Raw genomic sequence first — 19,219 nt, 5'->3', positions numbered from 1 at the left:
CCAGAAATCAGGATTTTAAAAAAGATTCCCAGGTGATTCTAATGTGCAGCCAAGGTTGAGAACCACTGGTCTAGAGCAAAACAGCAAAGATTAACGAACACGGCTGCGTGGGCCATTTGGCACGTCTCCAAAGCCTTAACAACGGCACAGTCCCTGGACAGCAGACACGTCCAGTGACTGACCCTAGGAAAATAATGGTGTGTGTGTGAGGACGGGCACTACCTACAGCAGCACCTCGGACAAAACGAGGAGACAACATAAATGCTGGGCAGGAGATGGGCTAATGAGTCATGATAGATCCATAGGACAGAAAACCACAGTCGTTTTTATTTATTTATTTTTAAACATATTTTATTGATTTTTTACGGAGAGGAAGGGAGATAGTTAGAAACATCAATCAGCTGCCTCCTGCACACCCCCCACCGGGAATGTGCCCACAACCAAGGTACATGCCCTTGACCGGAATCGAACCTGGGACCCTTCAGTCCGCAGGCCGACGCTCTATCCACTGAGCCAAACCAGTGAGGGAACACAGTCATTTTTAGAGGAGCACAAATGACATGGGCAAAGGTCTCCGGTGCATTCGCAAATTGCACTCTGTGCAGCATGATCCTGCCTCTCTTTTTAAACAAAGGGAAACACACACACACGCCCTGGCCAGTGTGGCTCCGTCGGTTGAGCATCATCCCATGCACCAGAAGGTCGCCAGTTCGATTCCCAGTCAGGGCACATGCCTGGGTTGTGGACTCGATCCCCAATAGGGGGCATGCAGGAGGCAGCCGATCAATGTTTCTCTTTCACATCGATGTTTCTCTCTATCCCTCTCCCTTCGTCTCTAAAACGCAATAAAAACGTATTTCTAAATAAAAAAGAAAAGAAAAGCAACAGACACATACATAGAAAAGAGACCTGGTCACCAGGTTAGTGGGCAGGGCAATTAGATGATTTGTATCTTAATCTGTGTGCTTTTCTGCAGTTTTCAAATCTTCAGCAAGGAATGTGTACTATTCAGGGGAAAAAGCATAAAAGAATGGGTTTTGGTAAAGAACTAAAAACAAAAGCCTAGCAACAAATTTGTGACGGGTCCTGCCCAGGAGGAAAGGCAGGTACCTAGATATAGAAAGCAGCCTGGCATCACAGCTCCCCCCGCCGCCACCCCCCACACACACACACGTCATCTGCCCTGAATGCAAGACCAGATGGGAATCTGTGGGGGCCAGGCCTGGGCCAGAGAAAGAAGGAAACATGAAGCCAAGCCGGGAGGGACAAATGACTGGACCAGCACATTTTAGTTCTACAAACACACACCCACACTGCAAAGGGAATGGAGACAGTCACTGCTGTTGTGAGCAGTCGGCATCTATTTCCACGGACTCCCATACGTGCCATTTCTATTCCTCTTCATTCCTTCCTGCCTGTCATCTTCCATCTGGGGTCATGTCCTTCTGCATGGACAATGCCCTTTAGAATTCCTTACAGTGGATCTTCTATTGCTGAAATCTCTCCATTTCCATTTATCTGAAAATGTCATCATTTTGCCATCATTCTTAATGGACTTTTGGTTGGGTATGGAATTCAAGGTTGGCAGACACTTCCTGTCAGCAAATTAAAGATCTGAACATGACTGTCTTCCATTTCTCATTCTTGTTCCTAAGAAGTCAGTCGTTGCTCCTTTGAGTGTAATGGTTTGGTTTGGTTTTTCCTCTCCGGCTGCTTATGGTTTTCTGTGTCTTTCCTCTGTAGTTCCACGTCAGGGTGTGTGAGGAGAGACGGACCAGCTTGTCTGGAAGTTCTAGAATGCAGGTTCTCCTGGGGAGACAACGGGGATGAGGCTTTTACTTCCAGGTGGTTACCTTGGTTGGTATACTTAGAAGCTATAAATGTTCTCTTCACCAGCAAATCCATTCCCCACGCCTGAAACCTGCCATTGCGGCATGATAGGCCCAGTAATTCCTATTCCCTTCCAGTTCCCCTATAAGTTCAGAGAGCGGGCAGCTTAAATCCCCTAGTTGCCGAAACCGGTTTGGCTCAGTGGATAGAGCATCGGCCTGCGGACTGAAAGGTCCCAGGTTCGATTCCGGTCAAAGGCATGTACCTGGGTTGCGGGCACATCCCCAGTAGGAGATGTGCAGGAGGCAGCTGATCGATGTTTCTCTTTCATCGATGTTTCTAACTCTCTATCTCTCTCCCTTCCTCTCTGTAAAAAATCAATAAAATATATTTTTTAAAAAAAACCCCTAGTCAGGGAGAGAGATAACAGACTAAATTAGTGCCATTAGTTCCAGCCAAACCCAAGAGCGATGGAGTCCAGGAATAACAAAGAACAAAAACAAACAAACAAAAAAAACCCTATTAGAGCCAGAAAAATCCAAGATAGAGGTGAAGCTGACCAGAGAATATCCCAAACCCCACTGGACACTCATTTTGATGCATCACATTGAAAGACACACCTGAAAGGCTGATGAATAGTCTGATTGAGACGCCCCTAACATTCCCACCTACAGAAAACAGATAAAGTCCCTCAAAGGACCCAAGTGCATTCGTGTTTTCTCCCTTTACTTTTATCGATCTGTTGGTTTTTTTGTGTGTTTTTTTTTTTTTTTTAGCATATTAGGTTTTTATTATATACGATGAAGTTCAACACTTCTATGCTCAAGGTTACTAAGGCACTTGCTGGTTCTTTCATTTTTTTTTAAATTAATATTTTAATAATTTTTATTTCTTAAAGTATTACAAAGAGTATTACATATGTCTCCTTTTTTCCCCCCCTTGACATTCCCCCGGCCCCTACCCCCCGCCCCCCCGCCCCTGTTGGTTTTTTAAGAACTTATTTGTGTCAGTTTCTGTTCAGTAGCCATTAACTTTTGTCCTTTAATTTCTTCCTCTGTTTTTCTCGGTTTTTTCTATCCTTTGAGTTAGAGGTTCAATTCTTTTATGGCCAGGTGCTTACTTTGGTTGGTATGATTAGAAGCTATAAATGTTCTCGAGCACTATTCTAGTTGTGTCCCATACACCCAGACTTACAGGAATGCTGGTCATTTTCTAGAAGTTCTATAATTTTGGATTATCTCTCTTCTTAGATCCAGGAGAATTTTAGTAGAGGCTATCAAATTCCAGGTGCCAGAGCTTCTGTGCTTTCCGAGTCTGTTATTCAGTCACAGGTTTACCACATTTGGAATCAGATACTCTTGACTATATCTCTTTTCAAATTTTTTATTAGGATTTCCTTTATTATATAATATATGGTCACTTTTCATGCATGTTCTATGGGCATTTGAAGATACATTCTCCATTATCAATGAAGAATGTGTTATCTACATGTCATATCAATATATAGTATATGTATCTATCTATACATATGTATCTACACACTCACATTCACAAGATGCACCTCACCATGCTCTAGGTCTGCTCTATCTGGGACCGAGAGGTGGCTTAAGCTGCTCCGCTCTGCTTTAGGAAGCTACGGCTGTTACTGTGAACAGTTATTTCTTTTTTTTTTTTTAATATATTTTATTGATTTTTCACAGAGAGGAAGGGAGAGGGATAGAGAGCTAGAAACATCGATGAGAGAGAAACATCGATCAGCTGCCTCCTGCACACCCCCCACTGGGGATGTGCCCACAACCAGGGTACATGCCCTTGACAGGAATCGAACCTGGGACCCTTCAGTCCGCAGGCCGACGCTCTGCCCACTGAGCCAAACCGGTCAGGGCTGAACAGTTATTTCTGACCAATTTATCTTGTTTGAGAACTGCATCCTCAGCATTACGACGTGCCCTTCTGCTTGGCTCACTACTTTCGGGCTGGATTCTACCTTGTCTGAGACTCAGACGTGACGGCTGCAGCACTGACGCTAGCATTTCCCTGGGATGCATGTGCAATGGTTACACCTGAACTTTTCTCACTCGCTTTTGGATGTCTCAGAGACAGCCCAGTTGGGTTTTTCCTTGTGACCCAATCTGCAATCTTCCCCTTTAATTGGTGAGTCAAGACCATTTACATAAAACTGACCAGTCTTATTAAGGAACAGTTTTGCATGGTTTACTTTCCACTGCCTGACCTGGCACGCTTCTAACGCCATCAGAATCACCTGGGTCGTGGCTAGCCAGGGTGCCCACGCGAGGATGCTCCGCACGCGGCACCCAGTTCAGCCATGTGGCCACTGTGGTGATGGGCGCCAGGCGTGGCCGCATGGCCTCGTGCTCTGTTCCAGGCCCAACCAGTGCTGGCCAGGATGACCAGCTTCGCTTCGCCTTGTAGCCTCACCTTCAGAGTCTGCTTGTACCCCAGCACGGACTCCCACCTTCCATGAGAGGTTGGAGCCTAGAGTGCATCGGCTCCAACCCGTCTTCTTTTCCGTCTTCTCTGCAGTCACCGTCTTCCTGCCTCAGGTGTGGGACAGCCCCCAACCAAGAGCAGCTGCCAAGATGGCCGGGGAGCAAGAAAGTGATCAATTATTTGATGTTATGACTACGTATGCACACCTCCCCCACTGTGACTGATTTCTTCCCGGGATGCATTTGGACAGTGTCTGTCCCCGAGGGGAGACCTGTACCAGGAGTGGGAGCTGGAGCCGTGTGTGCTAGAGCAGCTGCACCCAGGACGCCTGGCGGGATGGGGTGTTCTGGAGCTGTCGTTGCCCCTGCCCTTAACATCTTTCAAGGTGATGTGTAACGACAGAGAAGACCTGAGTCACATCCTGAATGCCATCACACTGCATGACGCCCCTCCCGCCAACGAAACAGAAGACTGTGTGCCCCAGCCCCCCTCCTGAAAGTGCCCTAGGCCCCCCCACCCCCGCACAGCTTGCTGCTCCACAGGCCAGGCCCATCCCTCACGCAGTAAGAGCGCAGCCAAGTCTGAGGGGTCTGTGCAGAGCTCCGCGTGGGAACCGTCCTCCCTAATCCCAGGGGATGAGCTCCTTCTCTCTTGAATCAGCCCGAGCCCTGGCCTCGCCTGCGCCCCGTCTTTCACCTTCGGCTCAGTTACCTGACCCCCATTCTTGGAGGCAATGCGGTCACAATCACAGGCCACTGTCACAGAAACCCTTTAACATAACCCAGGGTTGGTGAGTCGCCCCTGACGGCCAAGCCCTGACCTCAGGGTCCCTGAAGCAGCCTCTGTCACAGGAGGGGCCGGAGCCTCTGGCAAGCAGCACAGACCCGCACACGCAGGGAGAGGCACACCTCAGGAAGGCAGACCCTCGTGACATCGTGTAGCAGACGGGCGACTCTAACGCTGCCGTGCCCTGGACCAGGAAGGCCCGACCGGCCGCTCCCTGCGAGCACTGGAGGAGAGGACACTCCAGGCTGATGCCCAGGCCCCCTCTCCTCCGTCTCCATGGGCACATGAAGCTTGAGCCCTGCCACAAGGGGCTTTGGGACGTCACAGCCATCCTTGAGGGACCTCTTCTTCAAGCCAGCTTTAGTGAAAAGACAATTCAGCTATTAATGTGGAAAAACCTGCAGACTCACGGGACGTTTTAAGATGTGTCAGACCTGTTTATTGCAATTCACAGAGAGGACGAGCACTGAGCCGGCTCCTGGGCGTGCGGTTGGCTCTGCGCGGGCAGCACAGTCCCGCGGGCAGCTCCTCCTCGCGGCTCCGGGGTTAGCTCATGCAGCCCTGCAACACACGGCCATCAGTCCCTTTCTGATGCGAGCTGGCTTAACTCCCCCCGAGGGAAGGGACAGTGGGCAAGCCTTGGGACTCGAACTGGAAGGCAGGCAAAACGCTCACACGTCTCTTTATTTCGTGACGTGCAGTGTTCTCGGTGCACACAGCCCGCTGGGTGGCTCTCCGCGCTCCCTGTCGCACAAGCGCTCCCATCACCCACCCCTGCGCGCTCTGGGGAACCAGCAGGCGCGGCTTCACCCTGCACAGCACCCCCTCAGCTGCGGATCCCCCTGGGGCATAGTGAGGTTTTCACAGGGCCGGCCACAGAGTCAGGCTCTAGGAGAGCGCCCGGAGGAGCTGGGCCTCACAGTTCTCAGAGGGAGCGCGGTCATGGTCAACGCACTCCGAGACTTGCTCCCCCTACAGCGTGTTTTCATCGAGTGTTAGTGGACAGCTCTGAGTGAAGCCCATGAGAGTGGACAGGGGACAAGCAGGATCACCCACTAGTCCGAGGAGAGAACTTCACTTGGAAAAAATGCTCACTTTATGCTGCGACAGAAAACCTCTGCAAACCACTCCCATGTTCAAGAGAAGCAGCTGCCCCGTGAAAGCGGGCGAATGGGAACCGTAACGTAGAGATGGGAGTGACAGGTGCCATTTGAGGTTTGCTCTGTGACACTCATGGCCGAGCCCAGCGGACAGTGCCGCCACGGGCAGAGGGCGCCTGCGTCCGGCCGTCCTCCCTTTGGGTCAGAGCAGAGTCCACACGCACAGCAGAGAGCGTGAGGAGCTTCCTGGCTGGGTTCAAATAGCACCACAGCGGGCTCCTCACCTGTGCGCATGCCTGACGGAGGAGGCATTGGAAACGAAAAGCTAGTTTGAACTCGGGGAAGTATTTTCTTAACACATCACATTACAAAGCCCCAACCACAGGGACAAGGCCGGGCCCTCACCCATCTGCTGAGGAGTCTGTGGAAGAAGCCTCTCTTTCGCTTGGGGGCCGGCTTTGGTTGGCAGGTTTTGTCTTCCTGACGCAAGTCCTGAGTTTCCTCATTTTCACTTTCGTTGATGTCCTTGAAACATTCCGACTCGATCATCTGCACCCGCAGGAGGGCAGAACAGAGCAGCTGGCAGGCCCCCAGGTCAGCCAGCCCCGGGGCCCCTCTCCGGCCCTGCCCTCCATTTCTGCTGGCCCTGCCTCCTGGCCTCTTCTTGGGTCCCTTGGCCTCCCTCCCCCCTGGTGCCAGCCAGCCAGCCCTGCTTAGGAAGTGGGACTGAGGGCCGGAAGCCCCCATCAGACCCAAATGGCCACCTTCTGCCCGCCACCTGTGAAGGGACCAGGGACAGCTGCCGTGGATAATTCTACCTCTCAACACCCTCACACAGGTGTGTGTATGTCACAGCTAAGAAGATACTGTCACACACACGTACACACACGTCCTTGTCATTTTCATCCGTCACCCGCACTTGGGCAGCGGTCATGCTGACAAGCAGTACCTCATTCTGCCAGGGGATGGAGACAGAGCCCGTGACAAACTGGCTGTAGAAGGTGGTGTCGGTGGCGTCCAGGTAGATGCCTCTCACCATGGAGAACTGCTCGATGTCCATGATGTCCTTACAATACACCGCATTCCGCTGTGCATGGAGAACAAGGAGGCGCCGGCTGTGAGGTCACTGGGCCACTGGGTGTCCTTAGCCACTACGGACACCGCACATGGGGTCGAGGCCTGCACACTCCTCGGGCCTGGTTCTGCCGAGCCTCTCATTTGAAGCATTCTGACCCCTTCCCTGGACACTGTGTCATTAACCTGTGGACACTGCCCGGCCAGGTCTCTTGCCCACACACCTGAGACCCCGCGCCTCCCTTTTCTGCAGTGGGCAGTGGGTTACAGGCAGGCCAGGGTGAGAGGGTGGTTGGGAGCTCTCGTGGGGACATGGCCCTGATCCTCACGCCCACCTCACACTCAGCTTGCTTCACAGCGAGCACCCGCCTAGTCTACGTGAGTAACGGCAGGCCCCGGTCCCGGCTCCCGGGTCCCGGCTCCCTGGGCCCGTCAGAGCTCATCTCAGGTCCCCAGCCGAGGGAGGCTGGTCTGCAGACCCTCCTCAGGGCCAGGGGCCAGACTGCTGTCCTCAGGAGCCAGCGGTCAGGAGCAGGCAGGGCATGTCAGTGCGGCCGCCTGCTTGGCTGGGAGTGAGGAAGAGAGCGCAGCAGCGGCCTGGCCCAGCTAAGGCAAGGGGCGCCCTGCAGCTCCGAGCACGCACACCACAGAGTGAGGACCAAGGGGTCCTGTTCCCGATGCCATGTAGGAACTTCTCTGAAAGCCTCTGCCACCACAAGGGGAGACAGTCCAGGGGGAGGCTGGTGGAACCGGGCCCCAGCCCCAGGCCCAGAACCTGTACTGATCCCCACTCAAGTGCAAGTGCCTGACACATGACCATCAGACTCTGCTGTCACCTGGCCCCCGCAGGTCCTCTGGCTAAAGTCAAGGGAACTCCCAGAACCGCCCAGACCTCTGGCCTACGTGTCTTTAGCACCGCACCCCGGTCATCTCTCCCTCCTCAGAGAAGACTGTTGGCCGGCCTTCCCTGCACAGGCCCCAGGCGGCCCCAGGCCTGGTGGAAAGAAGGCTCTAGGGCCCAGCAGACCATTGGAAGTCTCTGCCTGGGGTTCTGCTCCTGCTGTAACTGACTCACCGCTGATCTGCGCAGCCTGGAGCGAGCTCCCTCAGGGGAGCCGGCTGTTGTTCTCCCTGTGCCGACACTACAGCGTGTCATCAACATGCAATTGGAACCAGTTCCAGGGAAGAAGCCACTCGTGTAAGATATATGGATATAACTCTGCGGCTAGACATCTCACGGCCATCACACCCTGCAGGACCGCCTCACACCTGGCCACAGACCGTTGTCCAATCCATCTACGCCTGTGTTCCCATCGGCACTGACACGTGCCCGAGCCTGGGTCAGTGTCCCCCCCACACACACTGAGGCGACCACTCCAGGCCCTCAATGTGCAGCCAGGACCTCTGAGACACACGCTGGCCGGCACTGACATCAGAAGGGGACACTGCGGGGGAGGTCTGAGGACAGCAGTGGCCGGGCTCAGCTCCGATGGCCCACGGTGGACACCAGGCCCCAAGCCCGAAGCCAGAGCGCTGCTGAGAAGGCCTGTGAGGACAGGCCTAGGACTATGGGGGTGGGGAGGGAGGAGGAACCAGATCCTAGGGGACCTGAGCGGAAGTCACACCCACGGGCTGCACCAGGTGACCTGGAGCTACTGGGGTGAGGCCTGCCTTTTCTGGGACCCCAACTACTGGGCCACACGGTACTCACGTCAGGGCAGAACGGGGGCTCTACCATGTGTACTTCCAGCCTCTTGAAGTTAATGTTCTTGAACAGGGGGTGCTTTCGCACACCAGCTGCTCCGTCACCCTGGCAGCCCAGGCGCTGCTTGGGGTCCTTGGTGAGTAACTGGAAGAAGCAGAAATGGAGTCAAAAGCTCCGGGGTCAAAAGAAACGCAGAACAGCTCCACAACAGTCCCCAAGGAATGGGGCAAAGAGCACCCGCTTCGAAACAGAGGCCTCAGATTTCAGTGTCCACCCAACTTCATTAATTCAGACTTGACTAATTAAACATGCGGTGCTTCAAACGGAGTTAAACTGAAGTTTTCCTTTGAGCTGTCGATAAATAAAGAGTTGGCTAATAAATCCCTAATAAAATAAATTTTTACCATGAAAAATGAGGGAAATCTCTAAAAGAAATAGAAACCGTTCAGCACTTCTGAGTAACTACTTACAGCTAAGTCACACCTACACTTTGAAACCACTCACACCTGATCTGCTCACTAAGGAGGTCGCTGGGTCTCAGCTAACACTTTAGCAAGCCTTGTTCTAGAAGTCACAGACGCTTACAATTAACGGAGTGTCTCCTCCAAGGTGTTCTTACTTACATATCTGTAACTGTCACAGCTCAGGAAGACCTTCCTCCACAGTTACAACCAACCAAAAAGGTTTGGCTGGGCTCCAAGCAACACAGGAAAGACCTGGAGCTTGAAAATACACCCGGGCCGGCCGGGAGCGCAGCCCGCCCCACCCCCGGCTGCCTGAGCTGCCCGAGGGCACGGTTGCGAGAGCACAGGGCCCGGGTCAGCGGTCAGCGGCTCTGCTGCTCTTGCACTGGCAGCGGGATGACGAGTCCTGACAGACACCCGAGCCCCGAGGGCCTAAGCAACACTGGTCCTCTGGCCCCTCCAGAAAGGCCTGCGACCCCTGCCAGACTCACAGCCAGCACCTACCGCTTCTCTGAAAATAAACCCAGTTTCCAGGCAGAGGCCAGAGAGCATTCTGGCTGGAGCTTACCTGCTATTTATTTATTTATTTATTTATTTATTTATTTAAACCTGCCTTTCACTATAGTCATTTTTCCATGTTTCAGCCGCCGGGAGCCTGTGAGGCCTCGGGGCAGGCTCCATTTCCAACCATCCGAGTGCAGCACTCAGGCAGTATTTGTGAGCTGCACGGAACAGCAGCTTGGCCAGCTCCTGACTAAACTGTCAGCTCCAAGCAAACGAGCTGGAAGAAAGGCCCTGAGCCCAGTGCCCGTGACAGGCAGGAGCACAGCCGCCGCCCATGGAAACGAACGGAGAAGGAAGCTGACATGGCTACTGCCGGCACCACCCACTCCCCTGAGTTACTGACACTTCAGTGACAGCGCCTGCTGGAGATTCCAACACCCCCAGGAACCTGCCCCCCTGCCCCCCCAGCCACTCCCCCTGGGTCACATCCCGACTCTACATGATCAGCAAGCCCTCCTCTGCTGCCCCGCAAGCAGCCTCCCCGTGTGTGCCCGTCTTTCTAACCTAATTGGCCAGGAGGCACCGTGACTCCACAGGCTGTGGCTCCTGTGACGGGCGCCTGACCCATAACGGGGCCTCAACCTCTCCCTTCATTTCAACCCACACGGCCCTCTGATGCTGCAGGATGGCCTCCCCTCCCTTCATCTCCTCTCCTCTGCACACCGGGCCTCCTCAGCTCCCTCCCACCCCCGAGCGGCCGATGACCTCGGAGACCAGAGGCACAGAGCGTGCACGAGCTCCCAGTGCGCATCCACGGCCCGGCACCACATCTCCGGCGCCATCTCTCCCGCGCTCCGCCTCTCCTGCCCGCTCCACCGGGTGCAGCCAGGTCTGAGCTGCTCCCCCCGCCCCAGTCCCCGAACTTCTGCCAAGGCTGGCTGGCCCCTCCGTCCTCCTCGCAGCCTCTCCCCGGCACGTCCCTCCCCTGGAGCCCTGTGACGCTTCCCCGTCAGTGGACACCTGTGCCTCCCCGTGTGAGTGACAGTCCACACCCCTCCGGCCCATCCCCCCTCCTGCAGCAGGATGAGCCCTGGGGACGGGTCCTTGTCTGCTTCCCTCACTCAGGATCCCCAGTGCCTAGGACAGTCCCACGGGAGATGCAACTGGGAAGGAGTGAAGAAATGGACGCAGAACATGTGAGCACTGGCTTCAGGGAGGACGGAGCGCCTTTCACCCCTCCGTGTGGGCCGGGCAGCAGGGACACTGAGTGAGCGGAAGGGGACCATCACGCCATTCCTCCCGGGCGGCATCCGGAAGGTTCCCTCCCGCCTGACTGGGGAGGAAGCCCCTGGCATTCGCCTCAGGAACACGAAGGCCCTCGGAGGCCTCCTGAGCCAGGGCCTTGCTCACTGGACACGGACGACAACGCGGGGCTGCCATGGCCGCGGGAGGGAGAAGCTCACGCCCGAGCCCGAGCCGACCCACCATCCTGCAGATGGACTCCGCGTCCTCCGAGAACCGCGGGGAGTACTCCTCCGTGTCCTCCTTCACGCGCCGCTCCACCTCCTCCCGCTTGACTTTCTCTTTGAATCTTCTGAATGGAGAATGTCCCTGAATCATCTCATAGAGCAGACAGCCAAGCCCCCACCAGTCAGGGCCATAGGTATAGGCTTCATTATTGATAACTTCAGGAGCTAGGTAACAAACACAGGAAATGCTAATTAAATTTTAAATTTTCTGGTAACTCATTCCAAATAACACACTATAAATGTAACATTTGTCTCAACATGCATGAACCTAGAAACATGTTAAGCGAAAGAACCAGAGCAAAAGGCTGACTAGCGTGTGACTATTTCTATGAAGCAGGCAGACTGCCCAGGGCCCGGGGACGGAAAGTAGCTGCGTGGCTGCAGGCCGGGCTGGGAGGGGACGGAGCTGCTGTGCATGGGCACGGGCGTTCTTGTTCTGGAATGAGACCGTGGTGGTGGGGGCACAGCGCTGTGACGGCTGAGACCATGGGTGTACACGTCGGGTCGGCGGGCTTCATGTGCGTGAAGTATGTTTCAGTCCAGCTGTCACTGGAAACTGTACATCACAGAGCGGGCAAAGAGTCCCCACAGAGGAACTACCGGGAAGGGTGCTCCCTCCAACACAGCCACAGCCACGGGGGTCCCTTGGCCGAGGGGGGCTCCCTTGGGCCAGCACTGTGAGGGAGAGGCGCTGTGCCCGACCTCCGCCTCCCCACCCCCTGCCCGCCCCCACTCCCAGCCCTGGTGCTGAGAATACAGCTCTTCTCAGTGTCTGAACAATCTCCAAAATGGAAATGTATATTTTTGCTAGGAGCCCCAGTTTCCTGTGTTTTTAATATAAATAGTGTACACAGACTGATGGAACTTTAAATAAATGGGAATTAAGTATTTAAGAGTTGAAAAAAAAAGGGGGGGGACCATCATGCCATTCCTCCCGGGCGGCATCCGGAAGGTTCCCTCCTGTCTGACTCGGGAGGAAGCCCCTGGCATTCGCCTCAGGAACACGAAGGCCCTCGGCGGCCTCCTGAGCCAGGGCCTTGCTCACTGGACTATCCCTCATCTCATCAGGTCCCCGCGGCAGGTGACAGCAGAGCAGCTGGCTGTGGGAGTCGCTGCAGGCTCTGCAGGGGCCCTCGGCGGCCCCTCGGCATGTGAGAGGCCGCCCTGGGGTCAGGCTGGCGCCCGGCTGGAGCTGTGAGGTCACTGCTCTGGAGCTGACTCCGGAATGGCCAGGGGACACAGTTCCACCAGGGTCTGCGAGGCCGCGTGCACCCGGCGTGGCAGCGGCGCAGTGCGATGGGCTGCCTGGTCCCGACCCTGCCTTCACGGGGCCCAAGACGTCTCTGGGCCTCAGTCCCACCTAGGAGAGGAGTGGACAGGAGGACTCCTCACACTCCCACGCCGCCGGCACAACTTCAAACGCCACCTGTGCCTCAGGTAGAATGTCTCTGAGTCCTGAGAACCCGGGCACCTAGACAGAAAGGGCAAGGCTCGCTGAAGGGGTCCTCTACGTACCCATGTAGCCGACTGTTCCAACTCTTCCTCGAATTGTCTCCCCTTCTGGGACCTCCATGGCTAAACCAAGATCTGAAATCCGGATATGTCCTGCGTGTGTTCAAATACATGACACAAATCACAGGGGGGCGTGCTGACGCTTCAACTCCCTACAGCCTGGGGAGAGCCACCTACAACGCATGGCGGGAGTTGCAGCGGCCCATACTCTCAAAGACTGAGGTCTAAGTGACAGTGACCTTTCCACATCTGCTGAAGTACCACCCAGAGCGTTCAGCTCCACTCACAGCAGGACATTCGGCTTCTGCCTGGCTCGGGGTCGGGAAGCCCTTTGACCATCGACACCAGCTGACGAGCTCTCCCAGGCACTGAATCGTTCCCGACCAGCCTACACAGCGCTCGGGACAGGAACAGGGACCTGGGACTGAGGCTGCACCGCATCACAAATCCCATCATGCCCTGGGCGCGAGCCCACCCAGGAAGCAGGAGGGTGCAGGGGTTAGAGCAGATTCTGGAGCCCCGAGGCCTGGGTTTGAGTCCCAGCTCTGCCACATATTAGCGCATCTGGGTTTCCTCCTTCACAGAGGAGATTCCCTCAGCAATGCAGCTTTATATAGTTTATGTCTAAGTAGAGTACACGCATGTTGCAAAATTTCAAGTTCCCCGTCTCATTTTACTTTTAAAAAGAGAAGTGAACAGTAAACCTACTGGAAAAACTGCAAGTTTGAGATATGGTCTGTGGGCGGTGTGTGGGGACACAGGCACACCCACCCTCGCTGGTGCAGATACAAACAGCACAACAGCCTTGCCCGTGGGGCTGTTGGCTGAGCCTTGTCCCATGCAATAAGGGGTCCTGGGTCGATTCCCAGTCAGGGCATATGCCGGGTTGAGGGCTCCATCCCCAGCAGGGGGTGTGTAGGAAGCAGGTGGCTGATGCTTTTCTCTCTCTCTCTCTCTCTCTCTCTCTCTCTCTCTCTCTCCTTCTCCCTGCCTCTATTTAAAAACAAACAAACAAAACAACCAGCACAACCCCCGACGGAGGGATTTGGCAGAACTGCACGTGACCTGGCCTTCAGCCTAGCACCCCACTCCTATGGCTCTACCCCAGGGCTGCACTGGAACCACAGGCAGTGCCATGTGCCCAGGCTGCACGCTGTGCACAGTGAGACAGCAGAGACTGGGGCAGCCAGGCCCTCCCGGTGACAAGGGGCCGGGAGATCTCCTGCGTGTGGGCGAGTGATCTCTGCTACATATTAAAAAAGCAAAGTGAGGAAAACAGCGTAAGGATGTCAGTCATCAGGCCCTAATGTTCTCAGCATCAGAGAAAAATGCGAAGGGAAGAAGAGGGGAATGTCAATATGAACCCGTGATGAACGTTTTCTTTAAAAAAAAGAGAAAAGTCACATTTCCTCTGCCAACTCCGAAGGCCTCGGAAGAACGACCCGCACAGCAACGGGACCGCGGCGCCCACGTGGGTCTCGCGAGGCCGCTCTCCACACAGAGGACGGGCCCTGGGGAGACGGTGGACTCAGGTCTCAGCACCCACACAGGGGACCCTGGAACAGAATCACGGAGAAAACAAAGGGCGATGTTCAAATCTACGGGCACCTGCTGGCCGAGCGGGAAAGCTGACCAAAGCGAACAGTGACTCCGATGGGCTGAAACCTAGCAAAGTGTTACCACCCGCCAGTTCCTAACGACAGCAAACAGAGAGCGCACACCTCCTGGTCGTAGAGGCCAAGTTCTTTCTCGTAGATGAATCCAACAAGTGCGTGCCCAGGAGCGGCAGAATCAGAAGGCCGTCGCCGAGTCCCAGGTACGATAGGGAGACACTGACCGTTAAGCCGTCAGCGGAAAGCTGCTGACCAAGACCCAGCCCCAAGGGCCGCTCCTGACACGATCACAGGCTCCCCTGCCGTGGAAGAGCCCACGTGGCCATGTGCACGGCTGCCCTGTGACACATGCCCCGTAAAGAGCGCGCCCATGGCTAGGAGGGCGTGGAGACCCACGTCTCAGGAATACAGCAAGATGTGGGTCAAGAGCAAGACAGGAGGGAGCAGAATGTCCTCACTGTGAGTTTACCTCGGCCTGCTGCTCCCTAAGCCCAGGGGTGACAAGGCCACCCATGCACCTGCAGAGGCGTCCCAGGCTCGCTCTGCTATGTCTGCCTTATGTCTGAGTGGAGGGCACGCAGGGTTCTGCACTGACTCTCTGCCCCAAGTCCCTCTCAACGAAGTCTGTGCTCCAGAGGGAGGCTCACTCACCACGGTCGTCGAGGAGAATGTTCTCAGGCTTTAAGTCTCTGCAAAGGAAGAAGTGACAACGAAGAGCAGTTATTTGGAAGCTGACAACGGCAAGATGCCCCGTGAGAGTGAGCGCACGCCGCCCGCCTGCGGGAAAGCACGAGGCAAGCAGTGACTAGGAAATCGAAGGAGCGGGCAAATACCCAGGAGGGACTTGCGGCCAACGGGCAGGGGTGAGAGCGAGGGAGACCCAGACCCTGGGATTTTAGGAGAGAGGGCGAGGCTGGCAGGGCCTCCCAGGGAGCGGGCCCAGGTGAGACCGCCCAGGAGAGACGAGAAGAAACTCCAGCAGCTACAGGACGGGGGGCTGCTTTCCCTCAGACTAAGACACTGAACTAATGCTATTAATTTAGTTTCCTTACTAAATTCTAAGATGTAAAAATAGCAAAGTAAATGTGATTTTAAGACACTGGATTGTTGTGCCATTTGCTGGCACTGAGTCCAAGTCCTCAGCAGCAGGTTCAATGTCTCAGGTGTCGGAAATAGGTTCTGTCGCTACATGAGTGGCACTGCCCACATCTGACCAGCTGAACAAATGAGAACTGCTCACTAGGGATCAGAGAGGACGGAGAGGAAGCCGGGGTCCGCCTCTGAGGGCCACAGGGTGAGCGACCAGCCCCCAGGGAGCGCCCGGGGCCCTCGGGCTCGGGAGGCACCGTCCGCACCTGTACGCGATCCGCTCCCTCTGCAGGTCCTCCAGGCCGCAGCACAGCTCTGCTGCGTAGAAAACCGCTCTCTGCTCATTGAAGCCGGGGCTGCCCAGGTTGTAGATGTGGAACTTCAAGTCCCCTCCGTTCATGATGGTGAGCACCAAGCACAGGGCGTCTTTGGTTTCGTACGTGTAGCACAAGCTCACCTGGAGACGGCAGCATCGCAAACATAAGACACCTGCTCACCCCGGCCCTCCCCACGGGCTAACAGCATTCGGTGAGGCCTGCGTTGCATAGGCACCCACTCTGCTTCAGGGGCTGCGCCCGCGCAGGGGCTCCGGGACCTTTTCTTGCTGAGGACCCTGCGCCAGTTCTCAACTGAAGGGAGAGAACTCGCCACGCCCACGTGGGTGGGTGGGTGGCACCACTTCACAGAGACACTGGATCATCATCCCAGGCCACCCTCACCCTCAGCCCGCCCCCAGCAGTGCACGGAGGTCTCGCTGCTGCACATCCTTCCAACACTGCTGTCAGCCAGCACAGGTGGTGTTAACCTGCGTGGCTCTGACTGTGCACACACGGGGGCTACTTCTCATGCTTTTTCGTAGACTTAGGAAACCTATTTTGCCTGGTTTTCTATTGGTCTGTACGTCAATTCACACACACACACACACACACACACACACACACACACACACCTGCTAGGGCTATGACTGGACTGCACTTCATTTAATCTCTGCATCAATTTGGGGGGAACTGACATCTTCACAGCACTGGTCTTCCGACCCATGAGCCCCCCTCGTTAGCACTTGTCATTTTCTTTTCTTTTCTAAGTATTCTCTCAACACCATGTTGAAACTTTTTAAATTGATTTTTTAGCAAGAGAAAGAGAACACCGGTTTGCCGTTCCACTTGTTTATGCACTTGCTGCCGCTTGCTGTACGTGCCCTGATTGGGGATCGAACTACACCCTGACGTACTGGGAAAATGCGCCAACCAAGCTGCCAGCCAGGGCTCCTGGAACTTCTCGTACTCGCATTTTATAGGTCTCAGTGGAGAAGTCTTGCACATTTTCAATTTTTGCCTAGCTCGCGATGTTCCTTGATGCCATCATAGATGGTGTCAATTTAAAATTTTTCATTTTCTAATTGTAGCTAGTGGCACATTTAATAAATTGACTAACTTCCCAATCAGTGACTCAGAAAGTCTTGAACTGTCTACCGCACAATCGCGCTGTGGCTGGGGGCGGGGAGGAGAAGACGGGCGTGCCGTGGCCAGGCAGGACCCGCACCGAGGTATGCAGGGAGCACAGATTCCAGGGGAAGGAAGAATATTTCTAGGTTCCTTGGAAGCAGCCAAAAAGGCAGAAACAAAAACATTTCATTTAAATAGAATAAACCACAACTACTTCTTATGTCCCTTTCATTACGTTAGAGTGTGGATTTTTGTTTCAAGGTAGTTACCCGAGTATGTGTAAAGCAGCTCCAAAATGAGCCCATTTTTAAAAAAATATATTTTATTGATTTTTTACAGAGAGGAAGGGAGAGGGATAGAGAGTTAGAAACATCGATGAGAGAGAAACATCGATCAGCTGCCTCCTGCACATTCCCTACTGGGGATGTGCCCGCAACCAAGGTACATGCCCTTGACCGGAATCGAACCCAGGACACTTCAGTCCGCAGGCTGACGCTCTATCCACTGAGCCAAACCGGTCAGGGCCAAAATGAGCCCATTTTATTAAAGATTTTCAGGTGACATGCGTCAGACTGTCATGGCAGACACATAAAGTCTTGCTATTAAATTTACACGATGGCCACCCACTGCTGGGAACGCTGCCCCAGCACAAAGCAGCTGACCTCACACTGAGAAATCAATGACTTGGAGGAAGTGACTCTAACATTACAAATCATTTTACAAACTACCTGTCACTCCCTTCCTTCAACCAGACCTTCACACTGCAGTAGATGCTGCAGGAAATACGCGATCAGGTGACGAGAAACCAGGTTGGAGATGAAACCACACCACTCACTGCTCAGCCCGGGCCTGGAGCGGGTCCTGAGCTCACCGACCCCAGGGAAGGTGACGGAGAGGCACCATACAAGGGGGTGCTCATTGAGGGCCACGCAGTAAAGGTGAGGGTAGCAGAGAAAGGGAGAGACGGGATGGCCTGAGGCCCACAGAGGAGGCCCTAGAGCAGGTCTCCAGCCGGAAGCTGGCTGCCGGGGGAATGGGGTCGGGGGGGCCTGGCCGGCGCAAGCTTGCAGTGGAAGTCACTGCCAGACCAGGCCTGGTGGAAGCAGCGGATCTGTTACAAACCCAAGTTCCAAGCAGGCTCTCCACTGTCGTATGTTTGTGTCCGGTTAGGAATTGAGTAAGAAAAGAGAGGGCTGTTACTAAAGCAAAGCTGTTCCCGACACCTATGCCTGTTAACAGCACAAGATGGCAACCGCACACGCACTAAACCAAGAAATTCCCACGGCTGGAAGGAGGGGGCTTAGAGGCAGGTCGTTAAGGAAAATGCTGGTTCCCACGGGTCCTCAGTGAGGGCGAGCGGAGGGACTCCCTGCAGATCCACCGGGCTCTCTCTGAGGGTCCACGGGAGGCGAGAGGAGGTACTTACTACAAATCTACTTTGCACTTTTTCTAGGAGTCTTTTCTCATTTAGGGCCATAGCTTCGCCGTTCCTCCTTTTTATTCTTTTCTTTAGCATCTTTTTACAGGCATACATTTTCCCTGTAGCTCTCACTTGACAGGCATAGACCTAGTTTTAAAGAGAAAAGAAGAGGTTGACACGGAGCTGGGATTCCCCAGGCTACAGGGAAAACTGTCTTCTGTGATAAGCCTCTGTCAGAGCAGCAGCAGAACTGGCCGAGCCAAGACCACTGCCATGGTCACTGTTGAGAGTTTCTGAGCTGGCCCCTTCCTCCCCTCGGATTCCTTGTCTACGGCAGGGCGCTGGGGCAATCACGTGAAATACATGCTCTAAAACCCAGGACAGTAGGCAGACGGGACTTGTTCATATGTGATCGTGGTGCAACTCTTTAACATGTCTCCCTCCTTTTCTGTACAAAAGCAAAAGTTTTAGAAACTGGATTCTTGATTTTTTAGAAAGTTCAAGAATATTAGAAAATATATTTTACAGAAGTCATAGACTTTCATACATTTATTATACTTAGTTTTAAAGTCATACTTACATATTATTTAATTTTATATTATGAACATTTTCAAACATATAAAAGTGGAGAGAACAGTATAGTAAGCCCCCAGGTACCAGTCCCCAGGCTCTGGACTATGAGTCTATGGCTGACTCC

General features: G+C 54.3%; 1 protein-coding gene across 23 annotated transcripts in view; it reads right to left on the bottom strand.

Annotated features, from left to right (window-relative positions):
* Positions 1–1,257: 1,257 nt before the first annotated feature.
* GRK4 (G protein-coupled receptor kinase 4) overlaps positions 1,258–19,219 on the bottom strand; it is a 46,346-nt gene continuing 28,384 nt past the window's right edge. For 11 of the 23 annotated variants that reach the window (XM_023745369.1, XM_023745375.1, XM_023745382.1 and 8 more), the window contains 11 exons: positions 18,529–18,669; positions 15,924–16,114; positions 15,220–15,257; positions 12,959–13,048; positions 11,400–11,608; positions 8,953–9,090; positions 7,051–7,254; positions 6,573–6,716; positions 5,190–5,628; positions 4,270–4,422; positions 1,260–1,809 (listed from right to left, as the gene is read on the bottom strand). In XM_023745369.1, coding sequence (XP_023601137.1) covers positions 5,614–5,628; positions 6,573–6,716; positions 7,051–7,254; positions 8,953–9,090; positions 11,400–11,608; positions 12,959–13,048; positions 15,220–15,257; positions 15,924–16,114; positions 18,529–18,669 — 1,170 coding nt within the window. In that variant the 3' untranslated portion in view covers positions 1,260–1,809; positions 4,270–4,422; positions 5,190–5,613. Of the gene's footprint in view, positions 1,810–4,269; positions 4,423–4,558; positions 4,659–5,189; positions 5,629–6,572; positions 6,717–7,050; positions 7,255–8,952; positions 9,091–11,399; positions 11,609–12,958; positions 13,049–15,219; positions 15,258–15,923; positions 16,115–18,528; positions 18,670–19,219 lie in introns of all 23 variants that reach the window. The other 12 variants (XM_023745376.1, XM_023745380.1, XM_023745388.1 and 9 more) reach the window with 9 other exon arrangements.

This window comes from Myotis lucifugus, unplaced genomic scaffold (assembly GCF_000147115.1).
Source record: "Myotis lucifugus unplaced genomic scaffold, Myoluc2.0 scaffold_540, whole genome shotgun sequence".
NCBI classification, from domain to species: domain Eukaryota; kingdom Metazoa; phylum Chordata; class Mammalia; order Chiroptera; family Vespertilionidae; genus Myotis; species Myotis lucifugus.
The sequence above is the reverse complement of the archived record's forward strand: the minus strand, read 5'-3'. Positions and strand labels throughout refer to the sequence as shown.